The 15212-nt window shown below is 38.4% G+C and overlaps 1 protein-coding gene across 1 annotated transcript; it reads left to right on the top strand.

Moving 5' to 3' along the window:
- Positions 1-298: 298 nt before the first annotated feature.
- On the top strand, positions 299-12044 carry LOC110456405 (vacuolar protein sorting-associated protein VTA1 homolog). Its single transcript, XM_021507135.1, has 7 exons — positions 299-450; positions 3300-3394; positions 3833-3957; positions 4224-4299; positions 8188-8305; positions 8859-9155; positions 10093-12044. Exons 1-7 carry the CDS (start codon positions 348-350, stop codon positions 10239-10241), a joined length of 963 nt encoding a protein of 320 aa, XP_021362810.1. The 5' UTR covers positions 299-347; the 3' UTR covers positions 10242-12044.
- Positions 12045-15212: the final 3168 nt, after the last annotated feature.

Below are 15212 nucleotides of genomic sequence, written 5' to 3'. Positions count from 1 at the left end.
TTAGTCGCCAGGAAAGAGACACTAATGATGCATTGCGGTCTCCAAAATCAAGCATAGAATAATTCTTTATAGTAGATGCTCTTGAACCACAACACAAGTGATGAAGTCATTTTGATCGAAGTTCGAATATAGATTTTCAGTTAAAATTATGTTTTAAAATCTAAAACTATTATATTTTGATGGCTAAAAAGGAGGCATTTACGTGTGTATTGTTGTGATTTTGTGGGGAGTTTTGCCAAAATTCAACTATATACCATATGTCGAAATGCAGACAAGAGTTAGTTCCCTTCAATGTAACTCTCTTAGTGTTGACTTTTGCATTAAATCTGTCGGAGAAACAAGTGACAATGTCGAGCTTACCCCCACTCCCTGCTAATCTAAAAGCTATACAGCATTACCTAAAGACAGCCACAGAACATGACAAACGTGATCCAGTCGTGGCGTACTATTGTAAGTATTTCAACGAAGTATAGACCATATAATGGTACCGGCAAATGGCTGACAATATATATTTACATTTATCAGTTTATAGGTCCTACTACTAATACTATGTTGCTTAAAAGTTACCGTCCAAAATATGCAATAAATGAATTCATATTTGAAACTGAAATAGTCCATACAATTAAAATATCCAGGTACTCTTAGTCTTGATTTAATATGATTTATCTATTACCTTGACGGACGTCTACACTATTTGTTGATCATAACATCATAGCTGGTGATAGTGAGTCATCGATAACTGAGATCAGACTTGAACAAAACCAGTTTGGCTGTAACTTTTGGTTTTTCAATATTTGTGTACATTTCGAAAAATAATATGTAGAAAAAAAGAATAAGTTTTAAAATACCGAATAAACACATACACTGTACATATTTCGCAACTATAAGCATGTGTAACATGCATTTGTGGCAAGATTTTAGTTGTACATATGATGATTACATACGTACGTTGCCTAGCTTCTAGCTGCATGCTTGAGAGAATTTGCTTTTAGCTTAGTGGTAGAGCATCCGACTAGGAAGTCCAAGATCGGGGCGTCAATTTGATCCCCTGTGGAGGCACACTTCTCTCTTTCCTGTTAAAATGGTGCCTGTTAACGTTGTACATGTCCTCCCTGTGGTGAAAGGGAGTTAGAACCTAGCTAGGTTAAGTTGTGGTGTTCGAGGCTGAACACATTCAAAAAGGGAGAAGCGTAAATATAGTGTGGCAGCTTCATGCTAGAGGCAATTTCCCTTTAGCTCAGTTGTAGAGCATCCAACTAGAAAGTCCAGAATCAGGGGTTCAATCCCTGGTGGAAGCACACTACTCTCTTTCCTGTTACACATGAAAGAAAACATGTGCTTTCAACGCGGATCGAACTAGCGACTCCCAGCTTCCTATTGGCAGCTCTACTGTACAGTACCTACACTGAGCTTGAGGGAAGCAAAGCTAGAAGGCAACTGTGATCTTACAAGCAGGAAAACTACTGCAATGCACTATTCCCCTCTTTTTTAACGTATTTACCCTTGACTACGGTTCCTCTACATCCAATTTCTAACTACCTGGTCGATGTTCTAACTACCTGGGTGATGTACATGTTCTAACTACCTGGGTGATGTTCTAACTACCTGGGTGAAGTTCTATAACTACCTGGGTGAAGTTCTATAACTACCTGGGTGAAGTTCTAACTACCTGCAGGGTGATGTTCTAACTGCCTGGGTGAAGTTCTATAACTACCTGGGTGATGTTTATCTGGGTGAAGTTCTAACTTTATGTACCTGGGGGATGTTCTAACTACCTGGGTGATGTAGTGGGTAGTGCACTCGCTTTTCGCCAAGGCAGCCAATTTGATTCCCTGATTGGGCATGAAAAGGTATGCGATCACCTTCTCAACCACATAGTTTTTATTCTGGTACTCGTGTTTCCTCCCACAAAAAGACCTTCCATGTTTTTATTCTGGTACTCGGGTTTCCTCCCACAAAAAGGAATTCCGTGCACTAAAAACGGGGCCAACAAGAGTGATTAGTACAAGTTGAAATAACATTTTTCATCATAATTGTTGGGAAAAAAATAACGTTTATATATAACTCCCTGTCACTATACAGGGAGTGCCACAGACACCCTTTGTAACAGGATTGTGTGCTTCCGCTAGGATCAAACCATGCCATGGCCCCTGCTTCCCAGACCATCACTATCAATTGAGCTAAGTTGAAGGAAAATACCCTCTAGCAGTCTAGCACATAGATAAAAGGTGACTGTGATCATATATACAATACAAACCTGTTAGATTAGTCTTTTGGAGGGAGCCGACTCCCTTATTTTGGTTAGATTAGTCTTTTGGAGGGAGCCGACTCCCTTATTTTGGTTAGATTAGTCTTTTGGAGGGAGCCGACTCCCGTATTTTGGTTAGATTAGTCTTTTGGAGGGAGCCGACTCCCGTATTTTGACTAAATTTTACCAATCTCCCTTGAAACTTCCTCATTCATGTCCAAACTCGCCCAAACTCTAAACCTACATTCTGTGGTCAAATGATCTCCTAGTTACTGCAGGGTATAATGATCATAACAGGTGTCTGCATCATATAAATGCAAAAAGAGAGAGATAAATTGAGTAAAGCAATTTCAGTCGAGTTTCGAGCACTTTCTCCCTCATTGGAAATGTGGAATGAGGGAGATCTCAGAGCTTTCAGAGGTTGACACCTATGTGTCATTCAGACACTCACACTTTGGCTACCCTCTTTCATGGTAATGCTAGAATTTACTGAGTTGTAATTGTTGAACTAACATATTGTTTTAATATTAAAGATGTGAAAAAAGTGTGCACTTGTAACAAGGTTTGTTGCAATTGTAATAAATTTTGCATCAACATGGAGTAACAATTGCATCAACTTTAGCTCTCTGAAAACCTTGAATTTATCATTTTTATGCCACCACCATAAAATGGGGGATATATACTATATAGTGTTGCCCAAGTCCGTCCCGTCCCGACCTATCCCATCCATGAGCTTATGTCTTACAGACGTTTTCTAGTTGAAATGTATTTTTCTTCTAGCTGTGACACAATATGCTACATTTATTCCCTTAAATAAAAGGATATGAAATATAACTGTGATTAACAATACTGTGTTTGTAACTCATGATCATATGATCCTGACTGTTGTGAGGACTTGAACTCCATTCAGAGAGAGAAAAAAAAGAAGAAAAAAAACACCTTATGATCAGCCATAAATAATAGAATATGGTTGAAGGTTGGGGCAAAAATACCATGTATATAATAAGTAATTTCAATGTTCAACAAAATAAGTATTTTTTTTTCAATTCAGGTCGATTGTATGCGATGCAGAAGGGTATGGAAATAGACCGGCAGTCTCCTGATTGTCGGAGTTTCCTAGTTGCATTGATGGAGTACATGGAAACGGTTTGGCTTATCTATTAATGCAATTGTTAAAGATACAGGCAAATGTGTTATAAACGAATACGGAACAGTCAGACTGTTTTTAGCACAGATAGGAACAAGCTTTAGATAACTATGAATTAAAATAAAACTATGATCTAAAACTTTTTATTATCTTTTATTTTTATTTTTTATTTTAAGCTCATAAGACTTACTAGACATCTGTTTCCTAAGTTTTAGATCTTATGAGCTTAAAATAAAAAAAAATAAAAAAGTCTAATGAGCTTACTACAAACTTGTTCAACAGTATACGAACCTTGACAACTATACCATATCAACATGGAATGAGGATGGGATTTTGAAAGGATTCATGAATAAATTTTCCTCCGGGTAACTATATGTTTTGATTATTCATTTTCATTTTGTAAGTTGACGTGAGTATGGCGCTGATTGTATTTGTAGATGAAGACATCAATGCAGGACGAGGCGATCACAAATGAGGTGGTTGGTCAGGCCCATGTGGAGGACTATGCCCTCAAAGTATTCTTATTTGCTGACAATGAGGACAGGGCAGGTAGATTTAACAAGTAAGTCAAGTCGGACAGTCAACCTGTCTGTTATTGGCTTAGTACAATGTAGCTATGTGATAAGAGAAAGTCAAAACTGAAGAATCAATTGCAAGAATTTTTTTATATGTGTAATGTGATCATTCAAATTTATCTGCAAAGAAATTAAAAAACCTGTCTGTGTTGATAGGTCTAGAGAAACAATCAGTTAGCTAAAATTGAAGATAGAAATTATATTTTTTTGTAATTAATTGTATTTTTCAGATGTAATGAATTGTATTTTTCAGAAACGTTGTGAAATCTTTTTACTCCTCTGGTATGCTGTTTGATGTTTTAAGTGTTTTTGGAGAACCTGCTGAAGATGTAAGTTCATTTTATTGGAACATTCTAGATATATATTCTTTAAGAGGAATAGAAAATGCTCAAAAATATCTGTCTACCTGCTTTATAATTTACTTAAGCTTGCAAACATATATTAAATTTGATGCAAACACATTCCTGAAGAATATTTCTAAGATAGTATTTATGCAACAATGATGGACTTTTTGGAGGTACAGACAAAAACCATGCCTACTAACAGACTTAAGTACATTGAAATGCCATAGATCTAGATCTGACAGCCAATCACTAGTGGGTCATGTAAGTGCTGTAAGCACCTATATAGCTAATACATGTAGTGACCAGTGCTGGTACATACATATACCTCAAATCCAATCACAACACTCACTACTGGTACATACAGATACCTCACATCCAATCACGACACTCACTACTGGTACATACAGATACCTCACAACCAATCACGACACTCACTACTGGTCCCTACAGAGACCTCACAGCCGATCACAACAATCACTACTGGTCCCTACAGAGACCTCACAGCTGATCACAACAATTACTACTGGTCCCCACAGAGACCTCACAGCCGATCACAACAATTACTGCTGGTCCCTACAGAGACCTCACAGCCAATCACAACAATTACTTCTGGTCCCTACAGAGGCCTCACAGCCGATCACAACAATTACTACTGGTCCCTACAGATACCTCACATCCAATCACAACAATTACTACTGGTACATACATATACCTCACATCCAATCACGACACTCACTACTGGTACATACAGATGCCTCACAACCAATCACGACACTCACTACTGGTCCCTACAGAGACCTCACAGCTGATCACAACAATTACTACTGGTCCCTACAGATACCTCACATCCAATCACAACAATCACTCCTGTCCCTACAGATATCTCACATCCAATCACAACAATCACTACTGGTACGTACAGATACCTCACAGCCAATCACAACAATCACTACTGGTCCCTACAGAGACCTCACAGCTGATCACAACAATTACTACTGGTCCCCACAGAGACCTCACAGCCGATCACAACAATTACTGCTGGTCCCTACAGAGACCTCACAGCCGATCACAACACTCACTACTGGTACATATAGATACCTCACATCCAATCACAACAGTCACTACTGGTCCCTACAGATACCTCACATCCAATCACAACAGTCACTACTGGTACATACATATACCTCACATCCAACCACAATAATCACTACTGGTACATACAGATACCTCACATCCAACCACAACCCCCACTTCTGGTCCCTACAGAGACCTCACATCCAATCACAACAATCGCTTCTGGTACATACAGATACCTCACATCCAATCACAATAATCACTACTGGTCCCTACAGAGACCTCACATCCAATCACAACACTCACTACTGGTACATACATATACCTCACATCCAACCACAATAATCACTACTGGTACATACAGATACCTCACCTCGAATCACAATAATCACTACTGGTACATACAGAAACCTCAAGTCCAATCACAATAATCACCACTGGTCCTTACAGATACCTCACAGCCGATCACAACACTCACTACTGGTACATATAGATACCTCACATCCAATCACAACAATTACTACTGGTACATACATATACCTCACATCCAACCACAATAATCACTACTGGTACATACAGATACCTCGCATCGAATCACAATAATCACTACTGGTACATACAGATACCTCGCATCGAATCACAATAATCACTACTGGTACATACAGAAACCTCAAGTCCAATCACAATAATCACGACTGGTCCCTACAGATACCTCACATCCAAGCACAACAATCACTACTGTCCCTACAGATATCTCACATCCAATCACAATAATCACTACTGGTACATACAGATACCTCACATCCAATCACAACAATCACTACTGTCCCTACAGATATCTCACATCCAATCACAATAATCACTACTGGTCCCTACAGAGACCTCACATCCAATCACAACAATCACTACTGGTACATACATATACCTCACATCCAATCACAACACTCACTACTGGTACATACAGTGACTCACATCCAATCACGACACTCATTACTGGTACATACAGATACCTCACAACCAATCACAACACTCACTACTGGTCCCTACAGAGACCTCACAGCCGATCACAACAATCACGACTGGTCCCTACGGAGACCTCACATCCAGTCACAACACTCACTACTGGTACATACATATACCTCACATCCAATCACAATAATCACTACTGGTACATACAGATACCTCACATCCAATCACAATAATCACTACTGGTACATACAGAAACCTCAAGTCCAATCACAATAATCACGACTGGTCCCTACAGATACCTCACATCCAATCACAACAATCACTACTGTCCCTACAGATATCTCACATCCAATCACAATAATCACTACTGGTCCCTACAGAGACCTCACATCCAATCACAACAATCACTTCTGGTACATACAGATACCTCACATCCAATCACAACAATCACTTCTGGTACATACAGAAACCTCAAGTCCAATCACAATAATCACCACTGGTCCTTACAGATACCTCACATCCAATCACAACAGTCACTACTGGTCCCTACAGATACCTCACATCCAATCACAACAATCACTACTGGTCCCTACAGAGACCTCACATCCAATCACAACAATCACTACTGGTACGTACAGATACCTCACAGCCAATCACAACAATCACTACTGGTCCCTACAGATACCTCACATCCAATCACAACAATCACTACTGGTACATACAGAGACCTCGCATCCAATCACAACAATCATTTCTGGTCCCTACAGAGACCTTACAACCAATCACAGCAATCACTACTCGTCCTTCAGAGACCTCACATCCAATCACAACAATAACTACTGGTCCATACAGAGACCTCACAGCCAATCACACAATCACTACTGGTCCCTACAGAGACCTCACAGCCAATCACAACAATTACTACTGGTCCATACAGAGACCTCACAGTCAATCACAACAACCACTACTGGTCCCTACAGAGACCTCACTGTCAATCACAACAATCACTACTGGTCCCTACAGAGACCTCACAGCCAATCACAACAACCACTACTGGTCCCTACAGAGACCTCACAGCCAATCACAACAATTACTTCTGGTCCCTACAGAGACCTCACAGCCAATCACAACAATTACTTCTGGTCCCTACAGAGACCTCACAGCCAATCACAACAATTACTACTGGTCCATACAGAGACCTCACAGCCAATCACAACAACCACTACTGGTCCCTACAGAGACCTCACCGTCAATCACAACAATCACTACTGGTCCATACAGAGACCTCACAGTCAATCACAACAATCACGACTGGTCCCTACAGAGCCCTCACAGTCAATCACAACAATCGCTCCTGGTCCATACAGAGACCTCACCGTCAATCACAACAATCACGACTGGTCCCTACAGATACCTCACATCCAATCACAACACTCACTACTGGTCCCTACAACGACCTTACAACCAATCAAAGCAATCACTACTCGTCCCTACAGAGACCCCAAAGCCAATCACAACAATAACTACTGGTCCATACAGAGACCTCACCGTCACTCACAACAATCACTACTGGTCCCTACAGAGACCTCACAGCCAATCACAACAATTACTACTGGTCCCTACAAGTAATGTAGATCTAGACCTCACAACCCATCAGTGCTGATCCATCCAAACACCGTTATCTAAATCTCACTGCAGATCAATGCTGATCCATACAGATGTTAGATATAGTGTGAATTTCAAATTGTAATATACTAGTATTTTATAAAATGTGTCAATATACTACAACAGGATACTATCAAATATTAATGAATGCTGTTTCCATTACAGATTGAAAAGAATAAAAAGTATGCAAAATGGAAGGCAGCCTACATACATAGGTGTCTTAAGAATGGAGAAACACCTACTCCTGGTCCAATGAGGGAGGAAGGGGATGAAGAGGAAGACGGTAAGTACATATAGATCAAAGAGTGCAGCATATATGTCAGTCGTCACTTAAGATTTCAAGCTACATATACACATCTCTAACTTTTAAGAATCAATATTAAATTGTCTTGATCAGACTCGGTAAATATACCCGATGAAAACAATGGTTAGAACAATTATTTTTATTGTTTGTCAATGAAACTACCAAATTTTGTTGGATTCGTGCCTATAACATTTTCGAGATTTACATTGCCTGTGAATATGAGTTTGTGTCTAACTTCATACTGTATTGTCTTCCATGACATAATTGTTTTCACCAAACCTTAATTAATTCAACATTTTTATCTTTGAAGCATGATATAGTTATGTTCTTTTTAATGTGTCGGCATTGCTTATTTCACCACACACTTTCTATGGTTGCCATGGATTGATTTCTGACGTAGTTAACACTGTTTTTTTGTGATATAAGAGATTCGCCACATGGTGTCAGGTGCATAAAGATATTGTTTTTCCATCAAGCTATCCAAAAGTGCTGAGGAGAACACTGGTCTATGTGTTGCTATTGTATATTTCAGGAGCCTTTGGTGGAGCCCCTGTGACCTCGTCCACATCTCAGCCAGGACCTTCAAACTTCCCGACAACTCAGCCAGACCCAGCACCAGGGTATCCCCCACCCCAACAACCTTCATACCCCCAACAACCTGGTCCACCCCCCCAGCAGCCTGGCAACTACAACCCTTCCTACGGAAACCTTAACCTTCCATCACCAGCTGGTAGTCAACCCCCTGGTGCCCATGCTCCCCCCTCTACACCCCAACAGCCACAGCAGCCAGTGGGAGGAACAGCAGTCTGGACCCCTCCTTCAAATACTGGTATGTCCAATCTTAGACAAAGTTCTGTTCTGGAAAATTCCATTTTCAAAATAGAATTCTTTTGTAAATCATAAACATGATTATAACAATATGAAAACGTAAATGGGGACGTATTCGACAATACTTGGTTAGAACTAAATGTTAAAGTAAGAAAAATGTGATAAGTTATCTCCCTTTAAAGATTTTGATCAACATTATAACCATCTTTCAGAGATATCCTTTGATAAATCATATATCATTTCAATGACAAAGAACAGAAAGTAGAATATGTTTGAATAAAAAATGTATCAATATTAACAATAACATTGTCAGAATAAGTCAGTCGCACAAGATAGAAGACAAGTGACACAAGATAGAAGACAAATAACTCAGTGGCACAAGATAGAAGACAAATAACTCAGTGACACAAGATAGAAGACAAATAACTCAGTGACACAAGATAGAAGACAAATAACTCAGTGACACAAGATAGAAGACAAATAACTCAGTGACACAAGATAGAAGACAAATAACTCAGTGACACAATATAGAAGACAAATAACTCAGTGGCACAAGATAGAAGACAAATAACTCAGTGGCACAAGATAGAAGACAAATAACTCAGTGACACAAGATAGAAGACAAATAACTCAGTGGCACAAGATTGAAGACAAATAACTCAGTGGCACAAGATAGAAGACAAATAACTCAGTGGCACAAGATAGAAGACAAATAACTCAGTGGTACATGATAGAAGACAAATAACTCAGTGGCACAAGATAGAAGACAAATAATTATAACTTAGTGGCACAAGATAGAAGACAAATAACTTAGTGACACAAGATAGTGACACAAGATTGAAGATTGTATTACCTATATATTTCTAACAAAAGCACTCTTAGTTTTGTTTACAATATATATATATGGTATCAATTTGTTTTTCTCTCCACTTTTATAGCTGGAGTTCAGCTGACAGCCGACCAGTACCAAAAAGCCTTGAAGTTTTGTAAATATGCAAGTAGTGCCATACAGTACGAGGATTCTACGACAGCAATAAATAACCTAACAAAAGCTCTCAAACTTTTGTCCACAGGAAAAGACAGCTAGTGATAAATCTTCAGCATTACATCGTTAAGATTCAGTAAAAGACTTTTTAAATGTGATATCAGTGCTTGTATCTTCAAGTCTTATCTGTAGTGTATATATGTAAATTTGACAGTCCTTCAATATCGTTTATGTTACACAGAAAACATGAATGTAGTGACAAATACTTGTCTTATGTAGACCATTCTCAGACACTAGACCATTCTTAGACACTATCTCTAAATATGATGAAAAAGTTTTATTGTAAATGGCATCAGGACACGCATTGTTGTGATATACACATCATTGATTATTGACACTCATTTTCTTACGCTGACTTGCAACTTCAATCAAAGATACAGTGTATATTCTTCTAAGCCCTTTTCTACTTGCTTTAGTATATACTGCATAACATGAAACTATTCATTATTTCCTGCAGTCTGCTGATCAAGTTGAAATTAGTCAGATAAACTCATCTATTACAAAGAGGTTCCCCAATGAGTCCTGGAATATATATATAATGTACCATGTTAATCTAAATTAAGTTAGTTAAATAAAGACACAGTGTTTATTTACCGCATGATATCCAACCATAGCAAGTTTTTTCTCCCATGAAGTTTTTATTAAAGTAAAAAAACAGATGTTTCTCATGGAAATACACGATTCCTGTGTCCAATCAGGGAAATAATTGCCATGAATTTTGATGCTGATGTAAAGGATTGTAACATGACGTCATAATTCAAAGATGGACCAATGAAATAACTTACAGGTCCGGGGTTGTTAATCACTAGTGGGTTACCGGGAAAAGTTTACAAACTGTAGCAGGTTTAACCAATGAGCTGAGAGCGAGGAAACCTATAGTGGTTATGGGAGAAAAGTATTCACTTGACAAATATTTGCGGTTCATAATACATCACAAACAAAACAATGGAAGTATATGTACTGCAAAAGTTTCATGTTATACGGTATGAAGTGTTGATATTTGAATGTCTTAGGTAGTTGTATTAACTAAGTTATCATAATTAATGTTGATGTATGTCTCCATTCAGTGTAATCTATACACAATCAGCAATGTATTGCAATCATAATAAGCCTTGGTTATCCCAACATGTATGTTTCTTAAACAAAATGAAATGTTATCAAAATACAATTTTTATTGTAGTTAGTCAGCCTTGCATCAAAATTTGTGTGACACTAGACAATAATTATCATAAAAAGGTAATTTACATTTCATCATTATTGAATGAACTAATTGGTATCCATAAGAAGTTTCCTCTTATATAACTCCATAAAAAACTGGTGATCATTTACTCCCTGGAAACCTCTCCTGATCATGATCTGCTTCTGTGTGCTAGTGCTGCAGTATTTGTCCAGATAATTCAAAAATAGTTACCAAAATATTTATAGGCTCATCTATTACAACCACCCATAAATTTAATCACTCAACAAAAGAATTAAATACATTAACCTTCCTTCGGAGGCCCCTTTGTCTGACCTCTGTACAAGAGCCTGCACAGCAGGCCACTTCTAATTAATTTACTCTTACGTTTTATGGACAATGGGTTTTTTCGCTGAACAATAGTTTGATTTTACTCCATCCTTTAAAACCTCCTGTCACATAGCTGATACGTTTCTTCCTTGTTTTTGATCATAAATGTGTGCCAATTTTATCGACATGGTGTTTTCCTCATAGTGAGACACGGGCACACTGTCATGTGCATCAATAAACGATCGGGTTAACCCGTCCACATTTCTTTGCTTTTGTTATTTAGTGTATATTTATTTGAATACATATAACACTTCGTATTAAAGTTATATTAAATTGCATTCTTTCGGCATGTTTTGTTATTATTTGGTTGGTTTTGATGACCCAGGTTGGTCAAGGTACAGCATGTCTCATGGATATTCTCGCTTCTCTAGTGAGTTACACCTACATTGTGCATGAGAAAGTGTCCACAGTGCTGTTCTTACTTGGAGGAATTACCCTTAAGCTTGTTATAACTGTACTTCATTTCCTCCAGAAAGATGAGCTAGTTCCTAAACATTGTGTCACTTTTTGAATGAACAAGTCTACTGATGACCAAGTCTAATGAAAAGAGAAGGCCAGGGGTAGGCCATATAAGGACGAGCTTGATACTGCATTAACTGTTTCAACGTTGTCCATATTATATAGATAGGTGAGCATTGAGTTTAAAGGCACTATTATATCTTCTATTCTGGTCACTGCACAGACTTGCATCATGGAGAAAAATACTTTTTCTTCAAGTGCTCATACTTTGAACATTTTCAGAAATCAGAAATCAAACTCCTAGTGTAAAAAATATCACTTTCTTTAGTGAGTGGTGTCTAATTTACAATGCAGAAGGATCTAAGAAAACTGTTAATATCTTTTTAGGTCACCTGAGCTTTGCTCAAGTGACCTATTCCAATCACTTTCCGCCCGTCGTCGTCCGGCGTGTGTAAACTTTTTACATTATCAAAATCTTCTCAAGAACCAGTGGATGGATTTTTTTCAAACTTGGTCAGAATCATCCTTGGTAGATGAGGCTACCAAATTGTAAAATTGGGATTCCTACCCCAACCCTAGGGGCCAGGGCGGGGCCCAAAAGGGAAAATTAACCAATATTTCAAAAATCTTCTTCTCCAGACTCAGAGGTATTACAGTCATTTTCTCTGCATGGATGGAAAGATCATCAGGGGCTTTATTTAAATTGTAAATTTCAGGACCCCCGAGCTATCCGTTCTCCCTTGGGGAGGGGGTAAAGTTTACTATAGTTTATATAGGGAAACAACACTTTTGGGTATATTTTGACAATTTTCTGTTGGAAATTATTTTTACTTGGTCAGAATCATCCTTGGAGGAGGAAGATGGTTTTAAATTGTAAAATTGGGATTCCTACCCCAACCCTAGGGGCCAGGGCGGGGCCCAAAAGGGAAAATTAACCAATATTTCAAAAATCTTCTTCTCCAGACTCAGAGGTATTACAGTCATTTTCTCTGCATGGATGGAAAGATCATCAGGGGCTTTATTTAAATTGTAAATTTCAGGACCCCCGAGCTATCCGTTCTCCCTTGGGGAGGGGGTAAAGTTTACTATAGTTTATATAGGGAAACAACACTTTTGGGTATATTTTGACAATTTTCTGTTGGAAATTATTTTTACTTGGTCAGAATCATCCTTGGAGGAGGAAGATGGTTTTAAATTGTAAAATTGGGATTCCTACCCCAACCCTAGGGGCCAGGGCGGGGCCCAAAAGGGAAAATTAACCAATATTTCAAAAATCTTCTTCTCCAGACTCAGAGGTATTACAGTCATTTTCTCTGCATGGATGGAAAGATCATCAGGGGCTTTATTTAAATTGTAAATTTCAGGACCCCCGAGCTATCCGTTCTCCCTTGGGGAGGGGGTAAAGTTTACTATAGTTTATATAGGGAAACAACACTTTTGGGTATATTTTGACAATTTTCTGTTGGAAATTATTTTTACTTGGTCAGAATCATCCTTGGAGGAGGAAGATGGTTTTAAATTGTAAAATTGGGATTCCTACCCCAACCCTAGGGGCCAGGGCGGGGCCCAAAAGGGAAAATTAACCAATATTTCAAAAATCTTCTTCTCCAGACTCAGAGGTATTACAGTCATTTTCTCTGCATGGATGGAAAGATCATCAGGGGCTTTATTTAAATTGTAAATTTCAGGACCCCCGAGCTATCCGTTCTCCCTTGGGGAGGGGGTAAAGTTTACTATAGTTTATATAGGGAAACAACACTTTCGGGTATATTTTGACAATTTTTGTGGAAATTATTCTTACTTGGTGAGAAATATCCTTGAAGGAAGATGGTTTTAAATTGTAAAATTGGGATTCCTACCCAAACCCTAGGAGCCAGGGCAAGGCCCCAAAGGGAAATTTAACCAATATTTCAAAAATCTTCTTCCCCAGACTCAGAGTCCTATACTACAGTCATTTTCTCTGCATGGATGGAAAGATCATCAGGATTTTTTTTTTTAATTGTAAATTTCAGGACCCTCGAGCTATCTGTTCTCCCTTGGGGAGGGGGTAAAGTTTACTATAGTTTATATAGGGAAACAACACTTTTGGGTATATTTTGACAATTTTCTGTTGGAAATTATTTTTACTTGGTGAGAATTATCCTTGGAGGAGGAAGATGGTTTTAAATTGTAAAATTAGGATCCCTGCCCCAACCCTGGGGGCCAGGGCGGGGACCAAAAGGGAAAATTAGCCAATATTTCAAAAATCTTTTCTCCAGACTCAGAGGTATTGCAGTCATTTTCTCTACATGGATGGAAAGATCATCATGGGCTTTATTTCAATTGTAAATTTCAGGACCCCCGAGCTATCCGTTCTCCCTTGGGGAGGGGGTAAAGTTTACTATAGTTTATATAGGGAAACAACACTTTTGGGTATATTTTGACAATTTTCTGTTGGAAATTATTTTTACTTGGTGAGAATTATCCGTGGAGGAGGATGATGGTTTTAAATTGTAAAATTGGGATCCCTACCCCAACCCTGGAGGCCAGGGTAGGGCTCAAAAGGGAAAATCAACCAATATTTCAACAAGAGGCCCAATGGGCCTGCACTGCTCACCTGGTTTTAAACTCACACTTGTAACCTTAAAAGTGATCTAAATAAAGCTACAGGCAAAATATCAGTTTTTATGATTAAAATTCGTTCAAAAGACCCTGTTATTTTTTTTAAAAACATTTCACCCCTGCGATTGAAAGTCGAACAAAGTCATTATGTTGAACACATTGTATAGCCTTTCATCTCAGGATGCAACTTGCAAAGTATAAACATCCTGGGACCCATGGTTATTCATAAGAGGTTGTTTAAAGATTTTAAACAAATTTGACCCCTGTGACCTTGAATATAAGTCAAAGTCATTCACTTTAACAAACATAGTAGTCCTTGATCCCAGCATATGCTACTAACTAAATATCAACATCCTGAGCCTTTTGGTTATTCAGAACAAGTTGTT

Source organism: Mizuhopecten yessoensis, unplaced genomic scaffold (genome assembly GCF_002113885.1).
Source record: "Mizuhopecten yessoensis strain PY_sf001 unplaced genomic scaffold, ASM211388v2 scaffold8745, whole genome shotgun sequence".
NCBI classification, from domain to species: domain Eukaryota; kingdom Metazoa; phylum Mollusca; class Bivalvia; order Pectinida; family Pectinidae; genus Mizuhopecten; species Mizuhopecten yessoensis.
Note: the sequence above shows the minus strand (reverse complement) of the source record. Positions and strands in the feature narration are given on the sequence as shown.

Bases quoted from the DNA above. Each gene is read 5' to 3' on its own strand.
- LOC110456405 (XM_021507135.1), top strand. From the start codon at position 348: ATGTCGAGCTTACCCCCACTCCCTGCTAATCTAAAAGCTATACAGCAT. The intron at 3,395-3,832 runs GTTTGGCTTATC...TTGTATTTGTAG, and splicing joins TGATGGAGTACATGGAAACG to ATGAAGACATCAATGCAGGA. The intron at 8,306-8,858 runs GTAAGTACATAT...TGTATATTTCAG, and splicing joins AGGGGATGAAGAGGAAGACG to GAGCCTTTGGTGGAGCCCCT.